The 26627-nt window shown below is 40.8% G+C and overlaps 1 protein-coding gene across 1 annotated transcript in view; it reads left to right on the top strand.

The window, feature by feature from the left end:
- Positions 1–290: 290 nt before the first annotated feature.
- LOC121555142 (rho GTPase-activating protein 15-like) overlaps positions 291–26627 on the top strand; it is an 88180-nt gene continuing 61843 nt past the window's right edge. The window contains exons 1-5 of the mRNA XM_041868945.2: positions 291–362; positions 1541–1715; positions 4541–4606; positions 4863–5012; positions 8090–8179. Coding sequence (XP_041724879.1) covers positions 349–362; positions 1541–1715; positions 4541–4606; positions 4863–5012; positions 8090–8179 — 495 coding nt within the window. The 5' untranslated portion in view covers positions 291–348. The remainder of the gene's footprint in view (positions 363–1540; positions 1716–4540; positions 4607–4862; positions 5013–8089; positions 8180–26627) is intronic.

The raw sequence follows: 26627 nt of genomic DNA on the forward strand, positions 1-26627 counted from the left end.
AAACAACTCGTACGCCATCTCTCTGCTGCAGGAGGTCATTAAATCCTGATCTACCCTGTTCTCAGATTGTGTGACGGACAGATCTCTCATCTACGCGTGTTATCAATTTGTATTCAGTTCTGAAGTTGAAGTTTCAGTCAGACTATTGCTGTGCAAGTGGCATCTTTCAGGAAGTGGGGACCCGGGCCTGTGACGCATAAAAGACATTCACATCAAATGTGGAGCAGCAGTGAAAGACATGGTGGTTTGACTACACCACGTGATGAAACCTACTTCCTCTAAATGTAAGACTTGCATTCTTTCTCTCTCTTTCACTTTGTGTGATCTGAGGATTGATTTGATAGAAGGATGGCGGGGACGAGGTAAGACAGATACGATTCTAGTGGGTTTGGATGGAGTGGTTTTGCAAATTGAAGGATGCTGTTATTGTTGTTTAATCACTCTTAAAAGTATTTGGAGATTTAGTGGGGGCCATTGGTGACTTCTAGAGATGTAACACCTGGGCAATGGAATCAGGAGCCTGGGCCCTCACTTACTATATGCGGCTGGTCGGTGGAAAGTTGTTGATGCATGTGTTATTATGCGTAATTCTGTTATTCTTGAGTATTATAGTCCCGAATCGTTATGACATAGTAGATATTGTTCAGGACTACCCTGTCTATGTGCATTTAAAACAGGAAATAATTAGAATTGGTGGTTGAAACATTTTGAATTTCTGAAAATATTTGCATTTTTTTGTCTCTTTCTTTTCTAAACTGAAGCTTAGTATTTTCCTAACTTGTTAAACTCACTCACAATCAACAGATCTGTGATATCACTAAAACTGCATCCATTATCCTTTCTGTCAATTGACATTTCTGCACTGTAAGTCTTTACCACATAAGCCTCATAACAATATGACAATCTTTATTACTATGGTCATGTCTACGGCATTGTTAATGTTGTAATCAACAATGCAGAGAGAAGTTAGGGTCTATGCAAACCATCAGTATACACAGCTGTTGATTTCTTAATCTGTTCACTTTTTTGGGTGTGGAGGTTGAGATTTGCTTCCTGTTGGGAGACACATTGTGCAACGTTTCTAAAAACCACACAATTGGTTTAAAACCCAACAATAAACTACTATGTGACCTTGCTGGATGAGCCTTGGTATTTAGATTGAACATAGATTTTTTTCCGTTGGTAGACTGTTTATTATTTGCAAGAATCCCAAACTTGAACAGACTGAGTTTTTCCTGCTCATCGACAGACACATTACAGCAAGAAGGATTGATGAGAGAACCAGTACAGGAAGTAAGGCTAACGTCCTCAAGCTTAGACTACACTTCTTGCAGTGTCTGCCCTTAAATGTTCCTAATTTCCTGGACATTACTACTAAACCAAATGAATCAATTAATTCACCAACAGCAAAAACAGCACTTTAACTGCCTTCTGTGAAGTATTTTACATCCATTGATTTATTTGAAATCGTATCAATCGGATAATACTTATTTTTGAACAATATTTTAATCTGAACATGTTTTCTCCTCCTTTTGACCAGAATCACCAATCTTCAGAGTGTAGGGAAACAGCAGCCTCTGATTCTGCCCCACCAGGTGACCGGAGCGGCACCGGGTACGGTCCAGATGCGCATCAAGAGCTCTCAGAGCAGTGGGGAACGGCTGAGTCAAACCAAGTCCATGGTCCTGCAGGACCCCGACCTGCCTCCCAAACCTGTAAGTATAGGACACGTGCACATAGAGATACACATGCACACATTCACACACACACACACACGCACACACACACACACACACACACACTGCTCACTTATTATACAATTTTATAGCATATTTTGGATTGAATGTTGTTTGACATTTGGTGAACTATGTTTACATAAATTCCAATAATTATGATTATAGTATTTATAAACCGTTGTCTCACATTAGGTGATTATCATTTGCTTAATTGCGCTGAGCTCTGTTTAACTGAGCACTTCCCAGTGGGAAAATCAGGGTAAAGATAAAACAGATGATGCAATTACAAAATGAGCAATCTGGTGCAGCATATTTGGAATAATGTAGTTACCATGTTGACAATGAACTGGACATAACCCCAACCATTTACTCTTTCCCATAAGCAGGTGTGGGGCCGGTTGACACCTCTATTTAGCATAGTGGTTAATGACCGTATCATAATAATAGTGGTTCATGACCGTATCATAGTGGTTCATGACCGTATCACAGTGGTTCATGACTGTATCATAGTGGTTCATGACCGTATCATAATGGTTCATGACCATATCATAGTGGTTCGTGACCGTATCATAGTGGTTCAGGGCCGTATCATAGTGGTTCATTACTATATCATAGTGGTTAATGACCGTATCATAGTGGTTCATGACCGTATCATAGTGGTTCATGACCGTATCATAGTGGTTCATGACCATATCATAGTGGTTCATGACCATATCATAGTGGTTCATGACTGTATCATAGTGGTTCATGACCGTATCATAGTGGTTCATGACCATATCATAGTGGTTCATGACCGTATCATAGTGGTTCATGACCGTATCATAGTGGTGCATGACCATATCATAGTGGTTCATGACTGTATCATAGTGGTTCATGACCGTATCATAGTGGTTCATGGCCGTATCATAGCGGTTCATGACTGTATCATAGTGGTTCATGACCATATCGTAGTGGTTCATGACTGTATCATAGTGGTTCATGACCGTATCATAGTGGTTCATGACTGTATCATAGTGGTTCATGACCATATCATAGTGGTTCATGACCGTATCATAGTGGTTCATGACTGTATCATAGTGGTTCATGACTGTATCATAGTGGTTCATGACCGTATCATAGTGGTTCATGACCGTATCATAGCGATTCATCTGTCTATGTATTGGCTGGAATAATATAGCTGCACATTTAGTTTAAAACATGCCAATGTAACCTTCAGTCAGTCTCAGTTTCTAACATGTATTTTAAACCTTCATAGAGTTTATTAATAATTGACAGCAAACTGAATTACTCAGATGATCACAGCCGTGAGGCCACGTCTTGATGTTTTGTTGCGTTGCTTGTTTGCTAATTATGCAGAAGATACTTGTTTGTGAGACGCCTCGTACTGCAATAACACAGTTTGTCCAGAGGGCAGAGTAGAGGTACAAAAGCTACTGCAGATAATGAACCAGATCCTACAGACTACAAACATGGTCACTAACACCTCCCAACAAACACAGCTCAGAGCACAGAACGTTATAGTGTTGCTCTAACATTACATCAGTGTTCCAGTGTTCCAGTGTAGAATGTTATTCTGATTACAGCTGTACTAGTTTTCATTACATTCATTACACAGAGGATCACATCTACCAAACATAAAAATGAATGCTGTTTGTTGCTATCATGTATTAGTGTGTGTTTGTAGAGAGCAGAGTAATTGTTTCTTGACCTCCTTCAATGTATTGCCATTTGTGTTAAACCCAGCCGGAACGTGTCCTCCTCCACCCTCCTACACTGTGATTAATGAGAGATTATAAACTAGGTGGTTCCCGCCCTGAATGATGATTGGCTGACAGCCGTGGTGTATCAGACCGTATACCACGGGTATGATAAAACATTTATTTTTACTGCTCTAATTACGTTGGTAACCAGTTTATATTAGCAATAAGGCACCTCAGGGGTTTGTGGTATATGTCCAATATAGCACGGCTAAGGGCTGTGACCAGGCACTCCGCGTTGCGTCGTGCTTAAAGAACAGCCCTTAGCCGTGGTATATTGACCATATACCACAACCCCTTGGGCCTTATTGCTTAAATATAGCAGCCAAAAATAGGCAGAACCAGTCGCAGTGAATAAAGGACTCATTAGGGGTTTGGAGTGTGGGAGCAGACCTATCCTTATTGGGATTCCTATAAGACAGTCATTTGAACAGTAGAGGGCAGGGCAGCACCGTGCTGAGGGATAGAACTCAATACCAAACGGTACATACTGTGTTTCTATAGCAACCAGGGTGACTATTACAGAACACTGGTTCAACTATGTATAAGCTCAACCTTTTCTGAGATACCTTTGTTGTAACTACACCTTTTACTACTCTGCTAGTTTAATCTCTCGTTAATCAATAACCGTGCTCCATTCATGTCCATGTTGGTCTTTTGGAATGAGTGTTTCCATTGCTGTTATCGTGATATGAATTATCATGGTCTGATTGTGATTAGCACTGGGTTGTGTGAGTTGTTTATCGGTTGTCGCAGTGTGAGGTCCCATCTCATTAACCACACACACTACTGTCAGAGACTCTGTAGGTATTTATGATGTAGATGTTAAACATGTTAACACATCGATGAGACATTCACACATGTAACCATACTCTGTTTGTATTATATTGCATAATCTTAATAGCTGTTAAATACAATTTGGAATACATGGACTCTTCACAATACCTGTATTATTTTAATTTCACCGACAATGGGGCCACAATCAAGCAACAGTTGTGATTTGAAGTCAGCTCCTCTCCACTGTTTCCTCTGTTTCTCTGTCTGTAGATCTCTCGTCACCGGAGGAACCAGTCTCAGCATAACATCGGTGGAGCTGGAGCCTTAGAGACTCCTGTGAGTATGACTGGCCACCATAATGAACTGTCAGGATGTATGGAAGCATATGAGCAGAAATCCGTTATTATACCGTACTAATTATTGTTCACTATAAATATGTTTCTGTACTTTTCATTCAGCAGGCCTATTTTACTTAAAATAAGTACATTTATTTGGTTGATACTGATAAAATAGCATGTGTCTGATTGGAATATTTATGTCACATTCATTGATAATATCTGTTAAAGGATAAATGTTACATCTTGCATTTCAGGTTGTTTTGAAAGGTGAACATTTGAATAAAGCCAAAATATCCGATGGAGGCAAAAAACTGAGGAAGAATTGGACTTCAACTTGGGTAGTCCTGGACACAGATAAACTTCTGTTTTATAAAGATAGCAAGCAAGAAGCCCTGACGAATTTGGTAGGTTTTTGCAAGATACACACCCACACTCATACAATGTTCAATTACAGCCTCAAATGAACTTTCTGAGGCATTGCCTATAAGCATTATGAGTGCACATGTTGAGTGAACACATGCTATGTTCATTTTAATTTGTGTTTTCTTTTATCTTCCTATTTCTTAAACTAGCAAATTAACTTTAGCTTTGATCCCATGGACTAGAACCCACCCCATCTAAATGCAATAAAGCAACTGTTTACCCCCTTGTGAGGAGGACTGTATATAGTGTGTGTGTGTGTGTGTGTGTGTGTGTGTGTGTGTGTGTGTGTGTGTGTGTGTGTGTGTGTGTGTGTGTGTGTGTGTGTGTGTGTATGTACGTGCATGTGTGCATGTGTGTCTGTGTCTGTCTATGTGTGTAGTATGTGACTTTAATCCACCCAGATATATATATATATATATATATATATATAGAGAGAGAGAGAGAGAGAGAGAGAGAGAGAGAGAGAGAGAGAGAGAGAGAGAGAGAGAGAGAGAGAGAGAGAGAGAGAGAGAGAGAGAGAGTGAGAGATGTAGGAGAGAGAGAGAGAGAGAGAAAGAGAAAGTCTAAAATGAGCTTGCCATGCTTTTTAATGAAGCTCCGAGGACTTAATCAAAGCCCTCTCCCTTACTGAGCCCCACCAGTGCAACGTTCTGTCATACTCTCCCATTCCAATGGTTCATTATGGGCAAGAGAGGCATTTCCACATAGATTGACATATCTCCCCCTTTTCCGATGAAAAACGTTTCTAAATAGTGGGTACGGTGGAGGGCGTTTGTTTTCATAATTTCATAATTTGGTTTATCTTTGTTTTAGAGTAGAATAAACAGCGTATTAATCTCTTGTGTTATCAATTGGTCGCTGTGGACAGTATTTAGGTTTTTGCTCTGAACATACACAATGTTGTCATCATCATACAAACTCAGGATATGATCTCACCTGCAACATGTACATAGTTCTGTAAGGAGAGTTATTTATTGAGTAGAAACAAGAACGCTCAAATCATCCAACTAAAACAAGTGTAGTTTACTATGACTGAGGCAGGTACTGGAAGTCAAATATCACCTCATTTGTCCAATACTGTACCTGTCAGCCATGATAGTTCAATGAGTCTTCAGGGTTCAGTCAATTCGAAGCTGGTCATGTGGGATCTCAGTGAGCATCTTTCATTCGCCTAAAATGGCTTGGTTACTGTTGGTTGTACAATGTACTGGAATACTACATTGTAATATTATTGCAGAATGTTCTTATCGTCTTAATTTTCTACTGCATCTCGCTATCATTTCACCAGGTTTTAGATTGTTTCAATTTGCTGAGACCACTGAAGGGAATTATATCTAAATGAGTTCCCATGCCTTTTACACCGATTAGTTGTTGTTTGAAAAGCAACATATATATATATTTTTTCTAAATCACATTCTCTCTGCCTGAAAATTATACCATTCCTATTTTGATATGGTTACACACTGCTTCTATAATTCCATAAAGGATATGAATAATATATTAAAGGTTAGAACTAGATGGTAATTTCCCATGAAGAAAATTCCATGAAGTGGGACTTGCTTTAACTCTTTACAAGTATTTTTGTGGTAGTGGAAGACGTTTAAAATGTTTTACTTAAGCCAAGAAGTTAAATATAGTCAAAATTGTATTTAGTAAAATAATTTGTCTGTTTACTTTGATAGACTACACTATCAACCTTATTACTTTGTATTGTGGGGCAGTTACATAACATATTTTTATCACAAATAACTACATTCAGACTAGCCTACAACACTTTTATACACTCTCCTACTAGAATACCACAGTATACTGTATGACAACTGGAATAATAGACTGCAGAAGACAAGGAGGCATTGTTGAAGTTTAAAATAAAAATAAAAAACATTAGTTTTATTCAAAGCGTTTATCCAACCATACATGAATGCCTTAATCAACAGATAAAGCTGTTAAAAGAAAGTTATGACTGGATAGATAAATAAATAGGATAGATTAATAAATGGATAGATAAATAAAGTAAGGCTACAGGGATGGAAGACATAATGATGGAGGGATAAAACAATGTTAAGTTGGACTGATTGGTATGATAAAGGAATGAATGTATGGTTGAAGGTGTGGATTGTGTGTGTGATATATTCTCTGATATTCAGATTTGAATAGCAGAGAAGTGGACCAAGGTGCCATACCCTTTAAGTGTTTGTCTACGACGTGTTATTGAAAAAAAGTGGTCAAGGTAGCTGATTAGTGTCAAAAGTCACAATGTTCACTCATTATCTCATGCTTAGAATGTGCTCCCCCTTTGTTATAATTTGAAAGTTCTGAAAAGTTCCATGGCAGTTAATTCAACAGCGGGAAGTTAGCTAAATTAGTTGACGTGGTTACTAAAACAGCTGTACCTCGTGATTGGTAGTAGATATTTCTGTTCTTAATTCAGATTTGAATAGCAGAGAAGTAGACCAAGGTGGCATACCATCTTATGTTTTTGTCTACGTTGTTGGGAAAAGTGGTCAAAACAGCAGTTCTTTATAAAAAGTTACAGAAAATGTTGATGTGGTCCCTTAAACAGCTGTAACGTTTGATCGGTGCCAGATAATTATGTTGTTATTGAATGAAGAAGGACAAAAAGAAAGATAAAAAAATGTATCGTAAGCACAGTATTCCAGACCAGTCTGTACATTTTAAAGTCTGAATGGCGTTTCTAGCTTCAACGGCGTAAGAGGAGTAGCGTGCAGATGAATAATAAGAAGTATGACGAAGATTTAAAGTTGGAACTTTTGCTTCGCAAGTGCCATCTAATACTAGAGAATGTACAGCACATGCACATTCTCATCTTAATGGGAATCAGAATATATGTCTCTGCTCTTGGGCAGATTGCATCCGTTTGTTCATTAATCGTGATTCATATGAAATATCTGGCCAAGATAGTGATAGCTATACCCTGTTTGAAAACATGCCTTTTGATATTTCTCCATAATGATGGTGCTTTTATCCCATTCATAACAGAGCAGTGAAACTACTTACTACTAACCGCCTCTCCCCTCTGCCTCTGATCCCTCTGTAGAAGCCTGGATGCAGTCCTGATGGGATGGATCTCTGTGGGGCTGTGGCTGAATGGACAACAGAGAAGTCCAGCCGGAAGAACGTGCTTCAGGTGCGGCCATTTAGTTTATATGTGAAGAGGATCAAAGTAGTTTACTATAAGACTGAGCAGCCTGCAGATTGTCTGTTTTGGTTGTTGAGGATGGGATGTTCTTGGGTGCACTCATTCCCTTATGATTTATACAGATAATATACTAAATTTCTTAAGACATTAGATACATTTTCATGAGTCTTTGAGTCAACCACCTGATCAGAAAATATATTTGCATTTAGTCAGATTGCATTTGAAGGTGATGTTAGGCCAACGTCTTATGTTTCCACAAAACCAATGTTTAGGAAATTAAACTCTTAAAACTTCACAGTGCTATCTTCTTATTGCCTTTTGAAGATGATCTTTTGATAAAGGCTTAAGGCAGGAAAGCAAACTGATGATCAATTCATTGGCAGTGGCAACGCAAGTTTTCATGGGGGAAAAAACAACGGGGGGTAACAACGGGGTGGGGGGGCGTACTGATAACAGGAGAAAAGGAAGAGCATATTTCCTCAAACGCTTCATCACTTCATCGCTGCTGGTCGCCCCAAAATCTCAACGCAGTGAAGATTAAAACGGGAATTACAGCATAATCTTAAATAATCCAAGTGCTGTGGACAGAAAAGGGCTTGTAATGCCGGCTCAAATCTATTCTGAGGTCTGACAACATTGTCAATCAACACTAGGATTAAAGTTAAAATTAGCACGGAAAGTTACTGTTAATTTTGCACCAATCCAGAGACTGATTTATAATCTAAGAAATATCTCACAAAGATATGCCTGTCAGATGGGTAGATGCAGTGAAAAAAATTGAATATACATTTGTTTATTTTTTCACTTACATCTCTGCTCCCGTATCCCTGTCTCCCAGAGAGATTCCTATTTCCTAAGATATTTAATGGACTATGACAACATCATTGCTCTTTTGAAACAAGTAAGCTAAGGGCCAGTTTACAGACTTGATAAATGTGGCACTGTTGCAAATGGTGACCTCAAAAAGTCATTCACTTCATGTAGATTTAATATGGAGGTGTTCAGTCAGAGTTTACTTTCTAAGACCTCAGTGCGTACCATCTGTTTTCCTCCGACGTAGCGTTTCAGATCAGCGACATGACTGCCGCGGAAAACCTGTTCTTCCAAGAGGAAGTCATGGGTAAAAGGATAGAGGAGAGCTGGAGTTGACCCTTTAAGGCAGAGGTTCCCAAACTTTGTCACTCAGGCCCCCCTTTCAGCATTGGGGAACATCTCGCCGCCCACGTCTATTTCTATGTGCACAAGCACTGTTCATGACACAAACTGTTCACACCCCTCTTGTAGGCGGAGAGAACATTTTGCAAGTTTAAAGCTTATTTCCTGCAATTCTAACACATTTTGTCATGGGGTGCAGGAAAAAGAAAGCAAAATTTAGTCGTTGATGGAAATGGTTTGGAAATAGGTGTTCATGTTATTTATCTACCCAGTTTATGCGTTCCCTTTTTTTCTTTATTTTTGTCATTGTGGAGGAGTGACACGGTTGGTGATACACAGGTCCTTTAAGACAGATGTTCCAACACCTGTGTTTAGGAATGAGGGACATTGGTTACTCCACACTCCAGCTTAGTGACACACTTGGTGACTAACCCTCATATGGTCTCCACATATGAGATTCTTCAAACAATACCAAAGTTCCCGTCTGGTGCAGGGTTTTATCACTAACACAGCCAGGGTTGACTAAGTGAAATGTAACTTTGCAGAAACACAGAGAGGGGAGCTCTGCTCTTTGTATTTGGACACCTGAGGGAGCCCCGTATATCTTGTCATGCTCACTGAAATAATGTATACACTAGCACAGTTAGAAACCAGAGGAAACTGTTGTCAGTTCTTGTGACAACACATGAGGATTGACAGGAAATACACGTATCTGACTGCAATATGAGATAAGTCATTGTTCGTCACCTTATGATACAGTGAGGGAAAAAAATATTTGATCCCCTGCTGATTTTGTACGTTTGCCCACTGACAAAGAAATGATCAGTCTATACTTTTAATGGTAGGTTTATTTGAACAGTGAGAGACAGAATAACAACAAAAATATCCAGAAAAATGCATGTCAAAAATGTTATAAATTGATTTGCATTTTAATGAGGGAAATAAGTATTTGCCCCCCCTCTCTGGCTCCCAGATGTATTTTATACAGGTAACGAGCTGAGATTAGGAGCACACTCTTAAAGGGAGTGCTCATAATCTCAGCTTGTTACCTGTATAAAAGACACCTGTCCACAGAAGCAATCAATCAATCAGATTCCAAACTCTCCACCATGGCCAAGACCAAAGAGCTCTCCAAGGATGTCAGGGACTAGATTGTAGACATACACAAGGCTGGAATGGGCTACAAGACCATCGCCAAGCAGCTTGGTGAGAAGGTGACAACAGTTGGTGTGATTATTCGCAAATGGAAGAAACACAAAAGTACGGTCAATCTCCCTCGGCCTGGGGCTCCATGCAAGATCTCACCTCGTGGAGTTACAATGATCATGAGAATGGTGAGGAATCAGCCCAGAACTACACGGGAGGATATTGTCAATGATCTCAAGGCAGCTGGGACCATAGTCACCAAAAAAACAATTGGTAACACATTACGCCGTGAAGGACTGAAATCCTGCAGCGCCCGCAAGGTCCCCCTGCTCAAGAAAACACATATACAGGGCCGTCTGAAGTTTGCCAATGAACATCTGAATGATTCAAAGGAGAACTGGGTGAAAGTGTTGTGGTCAGATGAGACCAAAATCGAGCTCTTTGGCATCAACTCAACTTGCCGTGTTTGGAGGAGGAGGAATGCTGCCTATGACCCCAAGAACACCATCCCCACCGTCAAACATGGAGGTGGAAACATTATGCTTTGGGGGTGTTTTTCTGCTAAGGGGACAGGACAACTTCACCACATCAAAGAGACGATGGACTGGGCCATGTACCGTCAAATCTTGGGTGAGAACCTCCTTCCCTCAGCCAGGGCACTGAAAATGGGTCGTGGATGGGTATTCCAGCATGACAATGAACCAAAACACACGGCCAAGGCAACAAAGGAGTGGCTCAAGAAGAGGCAAATTAAGCTCCTGGAGTGGCCTAGCCAGTCTCCGGACCTTAATCCCATAGAAAATATGTGGAGGGAGCTGAAGGTTTGTGTTGCCAAACGTCAGGCTCGAAACCTTAATGACTTGGAGAAGATCTGCAAAGAGGAGTGCGACAAAATCCCTCCTGATATGTGTGCAAACCTGGTGGCCAACTACAAGAAACGTCTGACCTCTGTGATTGCCAACAAGGGTTTTGCCACCAAGTACTAAGTCATGTTTTGCAGAGGGGTCAAATACTTATTTCCCTCATTAAAATGCAAATCAATTTATAACATTTTTGACATGCGTTTTTTTCTGGATTTTAATGTTGTTATTCTGTATCTCACTGTTCAAATAAACCTACCATTAAAATGATAGACTGATCATGTCTTTGTCAGTGGGCAAACGTACAACATCAGCAGGGGATCAAATACTTTTTTCCCTCGCTGTACACATGACATGACTGTACTGTAAAAACATACACAGAAGTTATTCTTTTTTTAGTCATTTAGCAGACGCTCTTATCCAGAGCCACTTACAGCAGAGAGTGTGTGCATTTTTTTATTTTTGTACTGGGTTCATTGAAGAACAAAGATTGTTTAAACTTTACTCTTTGTACAGTGGCAAAAGCAAAAACATTTGAAGAAGCGGAGATGTAAGAGGGGACAGAAAAAGGACATGAGGAGATGCCATGCTTCAGCTTGGGAAACCCCAAACCAGACCACCTATAGGGGCTAACACTGTACAATCGTATCCAGACACATTGAGCAGAGCTCTGTCTTCTAAACTGCAGTATCGAGCTGACTTATGGGAATTCTTGAGTGGTGTCTTACTGAAAAGAATATGTCAAAATGTCTGTTTGTTTCAGGAGACTGCCTGGCACACTGTCTTTATAACCAGAAGCAATTGCTAAGAATTTCAATTTTGCATAACTATCGTCAGCATTGATGAAAGCAGATAGTCTGTTTCAAAAGGAATAACGGCTCAAAATGTCTCCTGCAAGGCTAATAAAGCTAGAACTGTCTCTGACGTTGCTCAACAAATCAAAAGGAGCAGAACTTTGAATAAGTGGTCATGCATTTTTCATGCTTTTCTATCTAATGTTTGAGTCTGGCTTTAGTGAGTTAAAAGCAAATAACAAAAGGAACAGAAAGTCCAAATTGCATCAACTCCTCCAGAAGAAAGAGAGACAAACAGCAGTCAAAGGCGTCTGGTTTTAACCACGGGCCGCTGTTACCGAGTCGTCAACAGCAGCCTCCTTCTCTCATCACTAATTTATTCTTTGGAGGTTTGGGCGACTCTCGCTATGAGCCTCGTGTACCCTCTCTTGTCTGACAAACATGTTTCTCATAGTCACGATGTGGAAAAAACAGGCTCCAAAAACAACCATGGAGAGTGGACAGAAACAACTGGGAGGATGAAATAGAGCCCCGGGCTAGAAAATAATGAGTCCATTTCAGTGGAGGAGCTTTAACCTGCCACCACTCCAAAAACATTGCATTGTCTTGAGTAATCAACAGGAAAGTTTAATATTATTGCGAAAGACTGGTAATCACGTCGGAGAAGTGTGAAGCATCCTTCTGAGTGTCAAAGGTGAATTATACTGGCAGGAAGAGGGTAGGTGAGTGCATTGAGGTTAGCACAATTTTTGATCTTCGGTTTTCTGAATGAGCCTCAACCTTTCTAAAGTTCAGTCAGATTGACTTTTACAACTGTCTTGACACTTGTTATGCCAACACAGAAATACCAAACTCCTCCACGCCGTTCTACACCCTGAGGTGAAGGAGATGCATCTTCAGTGGAGTAAATAAGAATAGCTGGACTGATTACACGGATCAATGTTGATGAATATATTCACTATTTAAAATAACTGAAAGATCGGTAGATATTGAGAGCAGGTTGTAGTTTGTAGTACGTTAGCAGTAGTAGTCCGGTGCCTACTGGTCCCCTGATCCCAGGATGTAATCTTCCAAAGCTGCTGACCTGACTAGTTTAATGCCCTCTGTCTTAAGCTCACAGGGCCTGATTGCTTCCAGATGACCAGCCTTGATTACGGTTGTGAATAGGAGTGGCTCGCTCCCAAAATGGACATCACATCACACACAGATAGAGAGAGAGAGCCTCTCAGACACACGCTGTGCTCTTACTGGCCAGTACTACTTTAGTGAGGTCTAGGAGATTGACCTGTGGTTAAACTCAATAGGAAGCTCCTAACATCCACAGTGTTGATGATAGTGGGCATCGGCCAACAACTAGTAGTTTATTCAAAATACAGCCTATACTAGAATGTTAATGGGAAAGTTAGTCTGGCCAAAAATAGCAATACGCACACCATTTCATTCACCTCTGATATTCCTTCATCCATCTCCCTCTTGTCCTGTTGTCCACTTGTCCTTTCGGCTGGAGGGCAGAGACTGCACCACGGAGACATGCACCATATTGCAGCGATGCATGTCTCCGTGGTGTCAGAGCTGCGAGAGTCTGGAGCTCTTGAACAGTGTTATCATAGCTGGCATTTCAAACTGCACCTCATGGCCATGCACAGGGATTGATATGCTTCGGAGTGACTTTGTGATTAGTGTTATGGCTAATTGACCCAGGAGGATGGCTAACTCTTAGGACTTCAAATAGGGAAGCGGTATTACTGTACATCAATCTATTCACATAATGGGTATTTGTTTTGTTTGCTATGAGAGGAAGGCATGCCGGTTTGTCGCTCCGTGTTCTGGTAGAGAACCCTTCTATTTTGTATTTTAAAGGTATGGATAGCACTTAGATGGCTTTCCAGCTGAGAATAAAACGGTAGTTACATCTCCACTTTGTTACCATGTTATTACACTTTTATTCTGAGCTCTGAAGTAAAAGTGGTACTTTGATTTGTATATCTAGTCTCTTGATTTTTATTCATCCCTGAAACATTTTCCCCACAAACCATGTAAAAAAAAAACGATGACAGCCTTTGAAAGATTTTTTCCTGTAACCGTTAAACACACATACTGTATGACCAGAGAGTTGCAAGGCAGCTGGCAACAGTCCCAGATTAACACTGAACGTCACCTTGTGAAACACTATCTGTCATCTGAGTCCTGACCCCTACGAGACATGGTCAGGTTCTGAGTCCTGACCCCTACGAGACATGGTCAGGTTCTGAGTCCTGACCCCTACGAGACATGGTCAGGTTCTGAGTCCTGACCCCTACGAGACATGGTCAGGTTCTGAGTCCTGACCCCTACGAGACATGGTCAGGTTCTGAGTCCTGACCCCTACGAGACATGGTCAGGTCAGTCTATCAGCTGGTCCTTTCTCGCACCCCCCCCCCCCGGGGGGAGAGTAGAGAACACAATATGTGTGTTATATTGTATTGCATCAGCATTGCGATTAGTTGATTGTGTTGTTGTAAGTTAGCTTCGTAATGTTCCATCTGAAGTGAGTCTCTAGGGACTTAATCTGTTGAAATGACAGTTTCTTTCTGGGACTCCCAGAGCGGAGAAAAGGTATTTGTGGTGTGGCCCTTCATCCACAAAGCTGCTTACATTGAAGTGGGCATTAATTTGGTTTTCCAGAGACACAGTGAAAGTATAGTGTGTGTTAATCACCAGAACAGCGGAAGGATTTAAATCTCCAACAGTAGATTGCCTTGGAGATTACAATTTAGAAATAAACCACAGGACTTCATTCTTGCCAGACATACATCACACTGTGCTAAATGTTATACCTTTCCTATGTGGAGAGATGGAGCATCGCGATGAGTTCTGGTCATGGAGCAAAGTGAAGAGAACAGAGCCATTTGTGGGTTATGAATTGTGGGGATTAATTGCATTTTGAGCAAATGATGGAACATCCTCATCTCAACTGTCACCTTGGCCTTATATAACTCAGCAGTACATTGCAGCATTAACATTCTGCTCAGGTCAGACCTGAAGAAGAAACACCAACACAAATACTATTTTATTTCACACTATTTCCACTGTTATTATAAGAACTTCCCTTTCTGTGAACCATATCACTGCACTTTTGACACATCTACAGATATTTTGTTGCAAATTGGAAATAATTAACTTGGCAAAGTAGAATGCTTCAAAGTTGCATTGTCCCTTTATGAAGAGCCATAATTAATGTTTAATTTAAGAGCCACATGCAAATGTGGAGGCACAAATGGCACTCTCCTCTCTGCTCCGCTGTGCATATTTAAATATTAATGGTTCCAGTCAAAATAAAGGCCAGACATTCAGCACCCTCTTTATTAAGAAATGTGATAAAAAATATAAAAACATATTTCATATTATTTTTCATTTCTGTAAGTAAAACATTACTTTGCACTACATTTCACTTCTTCAAAATACACAGGAAACATTTGACTTTTGTTTTTGTATAGTTGCAATGAGCTGAATATATTTTCTGAATAGAAGTCATACCCTTTATATGCAGTTATTGTACTGTGATATGAACATCAATGGCTCAGTTTTCCATAGCATTGTCAAAGCTGAATATCTCCTATAATACCTCACATTTTAATAACAGTCATCCAGTCAAATGAAACTATTGGTCTGTTTGTTATGAAGATCATTGTTATTTGGCGGGTATAAACTATACAGTTATTTTTTTATTTGCCATAGTCTGTTAGTTACCAATGAATATGTTTGCCTATGGTTTTGTTTGACTGTGGAGACCTGAATGTTTCATTAGCCTGCACCTCCTACACTGTCTGTCTGTAGTGTTCTCTAGCTGGCACATTGATATAAGGAGCCTTTGGGGATCTGCTTTCATATAGATTAGCATCTCCAGAAAACATTTGCCTAAGAATAAAATGACAATGCTAATTAAAATCCCCAACTTTTACTTCAAGAGCCCCGCGCACGTCAGGATTAGTATAATATCAAGGCGTATTAAGGAGTTTGCGTCCCAACGAACCTACAGCTCAATATGAGCCTGATGACAGAGAGGTGGCGCCCTACTGTACCTTTGTGTTGGCTCAGATTTGGAAAGCTGACATGTGAACATGGAGGCTGGATAGGGCCCTATTTAGTTAAAGGAGCTTATCTCAATTTTTCATTAACAGAATGAATAGACATGGAGCGTCTGCTGTCATGTCTCCGTGCCGCTTCAGATAATCTTTAATGCATCTTTGACCGTGCAGCTCCTAAAAAAATATCTTTGATATATTTTTAACCAGTTTGCTCTCCCTTTTTTGATTAAACTTCAGAGGGAAGAGTCTGTCTTATCAGGAAGTCAGATAGACTTTGGTGTAAGCCAGACATTTCAATAGAAGGCTTCTGTTTCCAAGATGACAGAAGAAGAAAAGGACATAATGTTCAGGATGCATTTCTGCATGAGGATCCTACGGACTACATGTTAAATCCCGAGTATTAAAGCCCAATATGAAGAGGATTGTAGGCTAGCATCACCATAATATGGACTCATTGGATTTCACCAGAGATTCCAAGTTGGAGGCACCAGTTAATAAACATTCACTAATATTGGTTTCCTCTTTCAAGCCCTAGGCTTTTAGGCCTAGGATTTTAACGTGACATCCATGCACATAACTTGAAAATCTGTCCAAATCTCCCAGTGATATCAATTATTTACGTGAAAGGTTGCTTTCCTCATTTGTCAAATAAACTCTGACTATAATTCTGGAGCTCTGACATACTGGTGTAAATCCTTTCTGCCATAATTGTACAACTATGAGGAGCTGTGAATGGCAAAATGAAACAGAAATATATTAAGTCCTCCCAGATGAAGGTAGCTAGCTCCGTCCCCTGTGGGAAAAGAGAGGGAGCTCAGTGTGCTGTCCACCATCTAACATTTATAAGGAACAGACTGTAACTAATACAACATTCATGCAAAGACATCTAACTGAGGTTATGAAACAATCTATCCAAGTCCATTCAGATCCTGTTAATCATTGGGACAAGAGGTGATAAAACACAACAGACCTGTGTTGATATTTCTAGGATAAAGATACATGGTAATAGTTTAACCTTTTTTATGTATTGTGCGTCTTATAACAAATACGTTAAGTTAGAGAACAGAAAAAAGATCCTCAGAGCCCACGGTTTGTGTGTTTGTGGTTGTTCTTAAAGAACTTTCAGATTCACCAGTGAGCCTCTCCGTAACCCATCCCCCACAATGCAGCAGTGTGATTGCAGAGGCTATTAATGACACATCCTGGGGCCGCCTCCAGGAAAAACATTGTTCCAGAGCAAACATGCTTGTTCAGATGCTTGTAACCCAAGAAGAGAGGGGTGGTAAACTCACTCTGACAAGGATTGCGCCCGTAACCATTCCCCTGCTTTTATCTGGCATCACAAAGTGATGCTGCTTAACTGTTCCTGACATTTGCAACGAAGTCAGAAAAGTCAGCTCCACAATAGTCCCAAACTTTGAAGGTCCATGTAGGATAACGACCTATCTACACACACATGCCACAGACACACACACACACACACACAGACACGGGTGTGCATTGATGTCTGTGGTATGTGTTTCACACGTGTGCTTGTGAGACAGGGAGAGAAAGAGGGAGAATGCTGTAGCAGGCCATCTCCATTGACTTACATTGGATTATGCTGTATAATGCACTCTAGGTGTGAGTGTGAGTGGATTTATTTAGATATTATTTATAATACAGTTTATAATAATTGTCCAGACAATTATTAAGATTTGAACATGTTTAAGATCTAAGAAAGAGTAAAGAAGCTGATAAAATGACTCCATTGAATTTGCTTATACTGCATGTACTCAAGGGACGTGTGTGAGAGTTGACAATAATAACACCCTTATTTGCTGTATACTTTAGAAGTATTGGAAATAGGCCAAGACAGTTTCTAAAGGAAATATCAATGTCAAATGTCTTTATCAAATGTCTTTGGAGGTGTTGGCAGAATGTTTTCTTTTGCAGTAACTTTCGCTGTATCCGACAGTTTCTGAAAGACAAAAACAATTGCAAATTGATGTGGACCTGTAAACAGATCGTTTGAATGCAATAATATTTTGCATTCATTTTTTCCTGAACCTAAATATGCTGCACTGCCCACGAATTCTGAAACATTGTCTACTCTGATGAAAACTACAGTAGGCCTACTTACAGTGGTAGGCTACACACTTCAATGCAAATTATCAACTGTCTGTTCAACTGTTAAATTCTACTGTATGTTATAAACCGCGCACCCTGTCGTCTGCATAGAGCAAAACCTTGACATTATAATAGCCTGTCTAATTGGCCCAATTAAATGATAGATGCCCCATGTCAATTTGTTGTATGGCTACTTGGGGAATATGAACTCTTGGCCAGAAAAGGTGCAATGGTTATGATATTTGTATTATGTTTATAAATTAAATATTGTCTAGGCTACTCGAGAAATTTGGCATTACAGTATTCAGACTGAGCCTACAAACGTCAATGGAAAAGGTGAATCGTCTGTTCTACCGTGCTTCGGATCGGATCAAATAGAGCAAAATAGGCTGCTTGAAATAGCTTATTTATTTACTACTGAGAAGTGGGTCCAATTAAATGAGAGATGGGAGGAATGGTAGCCTATCGTAACTTGTTGTAGGCCTATAGGCTATTTAACGAGTAGCCTATGAAACCATCACAGTCAGAAAAGGTGAGGAATTTATTCTGCAATGATCATGGAAATGAAATAAATAATAGGAAATATATGCCTATTTCTATATATTTTAGAATGCAAAGATGAATCGATTTTGCTCTTCTCACTAATGGCAAATGATTGCATCTTGTTATTATATTTAGCTAGGCCTACCTGTTATTTTGCTAAGCTACTAGGCTACTGGGCAACTATGCTACTAGGATACTAGGATACTAGGCTACTAGGCTACTAGGATACTATGATACTAGGATACTAGGATACTAGGATACTAGGCTACTAGGATACTAGGATACTAGGATACTAGGATAATAGGCTACTAGGCTACTAGGATACTAGGATACTAGGCTACTAGGCTACTAGGACACTAGGATACTAGGATACTGGGCTACTGGGATACTAGGATACTAGGCTACTAGGATAATAGGCTACTAGGCTACTAGGATACTAGGCTACTGGGCTACTAGGATACTAGGATACTAGGATACTAAGATAATAGGATACTAGGCTACTGGGATACTAGGATACTAGGCTACTAGGATACTAGGCTACTGGGCTACTAGGATACTAGGATACTAGGATACTAAGATAATAGGATACTAGGCTACTGGGATACTAGGATACTAGGCTACTAGGACACTAGGCTACTACGCTACTAGGATTCTAGGATACTGGGATACTGGACTACAGGCTACTAGGATACTAGGCTACTAGAATGCTAGGATACTAGGCTACTATGATATTATGATACTAGGCTACATGGCTACTAGGATACTAGGCTACTGGGCTACTAGGCTACTAGGATTCTAGGATACTAGGATACTAGGCTAATAGGATACTAGCTACTAGGATATTAGGATACTAGGCTACTAGGATATTAGGATACTGGGCTACTAGGATACTTGGATACTGGGATACTGGACTACAGGCTACTAGGATACTAGGCTACTAGAATGCTAGGATACTAGGCTACTATGATATTATGATACTAGGCTACATGGCTACTAGGATACTAGGCTACTAGGATACTAGGATACTTGGATACTAGGCTACTAGGATACTAGGCTACTAGGATACTAGGATACTAGGATACTAGGATACTAGGCTACTAGGCTGCTAGGCTACTAGGATACTAGGCTACTTGGATACTGGGCTACTAGGCTACTGTGATACTAGGATACTGGACTACTAGGCTACTATGCTACTGGGCTACTAGGATACTATGCTACTGGACTACTAGGCTACTATGCTACTGGGCTACTAGGATACTATGCTACTGGGCTACTAGTATACTAGGATACTAGGCTACTAGGATAATAGGATAATAGGTAACTAGGATACTAGGATACTAGGCTATTTGGATATTAGGCTGCTAGCATACTAGGATACTAGGATACTAGGATATTAGGCTACTGGGCTACTAGGATACAAGGATACTGGGCTATTGGGCTACTAGGCTACTAGGATACTAGGCTATATGGATACTAGGCTGCTAGGATACTAGGATACTAGGATACTAGGATACTAGGCTACTAGGATACTAGGATTCTAGGCAACTAGGATACTAGGCTTCTAGGATACTGGGCTACTGGGCTACTAGGATACTAGGTTACTGGGCTATTGGGCTACTAGGGTACTAGGATACTAGGCTATTTGGATATTAGGCTGCTAGCATACTAGGATACTAGGATACTAGGATACTAGGATACTAGGCTACTAGGCTACTAGGATACTAGGCTACTTGGATACTGGGCTACTAGGCTACTGGGATACTAGGATACTGGAATACTAGGCTACTATGCTACTGGGCTACTAGGATACTATGCTACTGGACTACTAGGCTACTATGCTACTGGGCTACTAGGATACTATGCTACTGGGCTACTAGTATACTAGGATACTAGGCTACTAGGATAATCGGATAATAGGCTACTAGGATACTAGGATACTAGGCTACTGAGCTACTAGGATACTAGGAGACTAGGCTACTAGGATACTAGGATACTAGGATACTAGGATACTAGGCGACTAGGCTACTAGGATACTAGGATACGAGGATACTAGGATAATAGGCTACTAGGATACATGGCTACTAGGATACTAGGCTACTAGAATACTAGGATACTAGGATACTAGGCTACTAGGATACTAGGGTACTAGGCTACTAGGATACTATGCTACTAGGATACTAGGATACTAGGCTACTAGGCTACTAGGCTACTAGGACACTAGGATACTAGGATACTAGGCTACTGGGCTACTAGGATACTAGGCTACTAGGCTACTAGGACACTAGGATACTAGGATACTAGGCTACTGGGCTACTAGGATACTAGGATACTAGGCTACTAGGATACTAGGCTACTATGATACTAGGATACTAGGATAATGGGATACTAGGCTACAAGACTACTAGGATAATAGGATACTAGGCTACTAGGCTACTAGGATACTATGATACTAGGATACTAGGGTACTAGGCTACTAGGAAACTATGCTACTAGGATACTGGGCTACTGGGCTACTAGGATACTAGGCTACTAGGCTACTAGGATACTAGGATACTAGGATACTAGGATACTATGCTACTAGGCTACTAGGATACTAGGCAACTTGGATACTAGGCTAATAGGCTACTAGGATAATATGATACTGGGAAACTAGTATACTAGGATAATAGGATACTGGGCTACTGGGCTACTGGGCTACTAGGCTACTAGGATACTAGGATACTATGATACTAAGCTACTAGGATACTTGGCTACTAGGATACTATGATACTGGGCTACTAGGATACTAGGATACTAGGCTACTAGGATACCAGGCTACTAGGATACTAGGATACTAGGCTAATAGGCTACTAGGATACTAGGATACTAGGATACTAGGATACTAGGATACTAGGCAACTAGGATACTAGGCTACTATGATATTAGGCTAATGGACTACTAGGATACAAGGATACTGGGCTATTGGGCTACTAGGCTACTAGGATACTAGGCTATATGGATACTAGGCTGCTAGGATACTAGGATACTAGGATACTAGGATACTAGGCTACTAGGATACTAGGATTCTAGGCAACTAGGATACTAGGCTTCTAGGATACTATGCTACTGGGCTACTAGGATACTAGGATACTGGGCTATTGGGCTACTAGGGTACTAGGATACTAGGCTATTTGGATATTAGGCTGCTAGCATACTAGGATACTAGGATACTAGGATACTAGGCTACTAGGCTACTAGGCTACTAGGATACTAGGCTACTTGGATACTGGGCTACTATGCTACAGGGATACTAGGATACTGGAATACTAGGCTACTATGCTACTGGGCTACTAGGATACTATGCTACTGGACTACTAGGCTACTATGCTACTGGGCTACTAGGATACTATGCTACTGGGCTACTAGTATACTAGGATACTAGGCTACTAGGATAATCGGATAATAGGCTACTAGGATACTAGGATACTAGGCTACTGGGCTACTAGGATACTAGGATACTAGGCTACTAGGATACTAGGATACTAGGATACTAGGATACTAGGCGACTAGGCTACTAGGATACTAGGATACGAGGATACTAGGATAATAGGCTACTAGGATACATGGCTACTAGGATACTAGGCTACTAGGATACTAGGATACTAGGATACTAGGCTACTAGGACACTAGGGTACTAGTCTACTAGGATACTAGGCTACTAGGATACTAGGATACTAGGCTACTAGGCTACTAGGCTACTAGGACACTAGGATACTAGGATACTAGGCTACTGGGCTACTAGGATACTAGGCTACTAGGCTACTAGGACACTAGGATACTAGGATACTAGGCTACTGGGCTACTAGGATACTAGGATACTAGGCTACTAGGATACTAGGCTACTATGATACTAGGATACTAGGATAATGGGATACTAGGCTACAAGGCTACTAGGATAATAGGATACTAGGCTACTAGGCTACTAGGATACTATGATACTAGGATACTAGGGTACTAGGCTACTAGGATACTATGCTACTAGGATACTGGGCTACTGGGCTACTAGGATACTAGGATACTAGGATACTAGGCTACTAGGCTACTAGGCTACTAGGATACTAGGATACAAGGCTACTAGGATACTAGAATACGGTGGTCCTCTGTAGCTCAGCTGGTAGAGCACGGCGCTTGTAACGCCAAGGTAGTGGGTTCGATCCCCGGGACCTCCCATACTCAAAAAAAATGTATGCACGCATGACTGTAAGTCGCTTTGGATAAAAGCGTCTGCTAAATGGCATATTATTATTATTATAATACTGGGCTACTAGGATAGTAGGCTACTATGCTACTAGGATACTTGGCTACTAGGATACTGGGCTACTAGGATACTAGGCTACTAGGATTCTAGGATACTAGGATACTATGCTACTAGGCTACTAGGTTACTAGGCTACTTGGATACTAGGCTATTAGGCTACTAGGATACTAGGATACTAGGAAATTAGTATACTAGGATACTAGGATACTAGGCTAGTAGGATACTAGGATTCTAGGAAACTAGGATACCAGGCTACTAGGATACTAGGCTACTGGGCTACTAGGATACTAGGATAATGGGCTATTGGGCTACTAGGCTACTAGGATACTAGGCTATTTGGATAGTAGGCTGTTAGGATATTAGGATACTAGGATACTAGGATACTAGGCTACTAGGACACTAGGATTCTAAGGCAACTAGGATACTAGGCTACTAGGATACCAGGCTACTGGGCTACTTGGATACTAGGCTACTAGGATACTAGCATACTAGGATACTAGGATACTAAGCTACTAGGCTACTAGTATACTAGGATAATAAGCTACCAGGCTACTGGGCTACTAGGCTACTAGGATATTAGGATACTAGGCTACTAGGATATTAGGATAGTAGGCTACTAGGATACTAGGCTACTAGGATACTAGGATACTAGGATACTAGGCTACTAGGACACTAGGTTAATAGGATACTAGGCTACTAGGCTACTGGGCTACTAGGCTACTAGGATACTAGGCTACTAGGATACTAAGATACTAGGATACTAGGCTACTAGGATACTAGGCTACTAGGATACTAGGATACTGTGCTACTGGGCTACTAGGATACTAGGATACTAGTATTCTATGCTACTAGACTACTAGGATATTAGGATACTAGGCTACATGGCTAATAGGATAATAGACTACTAGGATACTATGGTACTAGGCTACTAGGCCACTAGGATACTAGGATACTATGATACTAGGTTACTAGGCTACTAGGATACTAGGCTACTAGGCTACTAGGACACTAGGATACTAGGATACTAAGTGACTAGGCTACTATGATACTAGGATACTAGGCTACTGGGCTACTAGGATACTAGGCTACTAGGCTACTAGGGTACTAGGATACTAGGCTACTAGGATACTAGGCTACTAGGCTACTAGGATGCTAGGATACTAGGATACTATGCTACTAGGCTACAAGGATACTAGGCTACTTGGATACTATGTTAATAGGCTACTAGGATACTAGGGAACTAGTATACAAGGATGCTAGGATACTAGGATACTAGGCTACTAGGATACTAGGATACTAGGCTAATAGGCTAATAGGATACTAGGATACTAGGATACTAGGAAACTAGTATACTAGGATACTAGGATACTAGAATACTAGGCTACTAGGATAATTGGCTACTCGGATACTAGGATACTAGGATACTAGGCGACTAGGATACTCGGCTACTCGGATACTAGGATACTAGGATACTAGGATACTAGGAAACTAGGCTACTGGGCTACTAGGATACTAGGATACTAGGATACTAGGATACTATGCTACAAGTCTACTAGCAAACTAGGATACTAGGATACTAGACGACTAGGCTACTAGAATACTAGTATACCAGGGATACTAGGATAAAAGGCTACTAGGCTACATGGCTACTAGGATACTAAGATACTAGGATACTAGGGCTACTAGGATAGTAGGCTACTAGGCTACTAGGATACTAGGATACTAGGATACTAGGATACTAGGCTACTAGGCTACTAGGATAATAGGCTACTAGGCTACTAGAACACTCAGGATACTAGGATACTAAGCGACTAGGCTACTAAGATACTAGGATACAAGGCTACTAGAATACTAGGATACGACGATAATAAGCTACTAGGAATACTAGGATCTCTAGGCTCACCAGGCTACTTGTCTACTAGGATACTAGGATACTATGCTACTAGGATACTAGGCAACTGGGCTACTATGATACTATGCTACTAGGATACTAGGATACTAGGATACTAGGCTACTAGGATACTATGATACAAGGCTACTAGGATACTAGGCTACTGGGCTACTAGGATACTAGGCTACTAGGATACTGGGCTACTGGGATACTAGGCCACTAAGCTTTTAGGATACTAGGATACTAGGCTACTAGGATACTAGGATACTAGGCTACTAGGATACTAGGATACTAGGCTACTAGGATACTAGGATACTAGGATACTAGTATACTAGGCTACTAGGATACTAGGATGCTAGGCTACTAGGATACTAGGCTACTAGGATACTGGGCTACTGGGCTACTAGGCTAGTATGATACTAGGATACTAGGATACTAGGTTACTAGGATACTAGGATACTATGCTACTGGGCTACTAGGATACTAGGATACTAGGCTACTAGGATACCAGGCTACTAGGATACTAGGATACTAGGCTAATAGGCTACTAGGATACTAGGATACTAGGATACTAGGATACTAGGATACTAGGCAACTAGGATACTAGGTTACTAGGATATTAGGCTACTGGGCTACTAGGATACAAGGATACTGGGCTATTGGGCTACTAGGCTACTAGGATACTAGGCTATATGGAAACTAGGCTGCTAGGATACTAGGATACTAGGATACTAGGATACTAGGCTACTAGGATACTAGGATTCTAGGCAACTAGGATACTAGGCTTCTAGGACACTATGCTACTGGGCTACCAGGATACCAGGATACTGGGCTATTGGGCTACTAGGGTACTAGGATACTAGGCTATTTGGATATTAGGCTGCTAGCATACTAGGATACTAGGATACTAGGATACTAGGCTACTAGGCTACTAGGCTACTAGGATACTAGGCTACTTGGATACTGGGCTACTATGCTACAGGGATACTAGGATACTGGAATACTAGGCTACTATGCTACTGGGCTACTAGGATACTATGCTACTGGACTACTAGGCTACTATGCTACTGGGCTACTAGGATACTATGCTGCTGGGCTACTAGTATACTAGGATACTAGGCTACTAGGATAATCGGATAATAGGCTACTAGGATACTAGGATACTAGGCTACTGGGCTACTAGGATACTAGGATACTAGGCTACTAGGATACTAGGATACTAGGATACTAGGATACTAGGCGACTAGGCTACTAGGATACTAGGATACGAGGATACTAGGATAATAGGCTACTAGGATACATGGCTACTAGGATACTAGGCTACTAGGATACTAGGATACTAGGATACTAGGCTACTAGGACACTAGGGTACTAGTCTACTAGGATACTAGGCTACTAGGATACTAGGATACTAGGCTACTAGGCTACTAGGCTACTAGGACACTAGGATACTAGGATACTAGGCTACTGGGCTACTAGGATACTAGGCTACTAGGCTACTAGGACACTAGGATACTAGGATACTAGGCTACTGGGCTACTAGGATACTAGGATACTAGGCTACTAGGATACTAG

The sequence above is a fragment of the Coregonus clupeaformis genome, chromosome 40 (genome assembly GCF_020615455.1).
Source record: "Coregonus clupeaformis isolate EN_2021a chromosome 40, ASM2061545v1, whole genome shotgun sequence".
Taxonomy (NCBI): domain Eukaryota; kingdom Metazoa; phylum Chordata; class Actinopteri; order Salmoniformes; family Salmonidae; genus Coregonus; species Coregonus clupeaformis.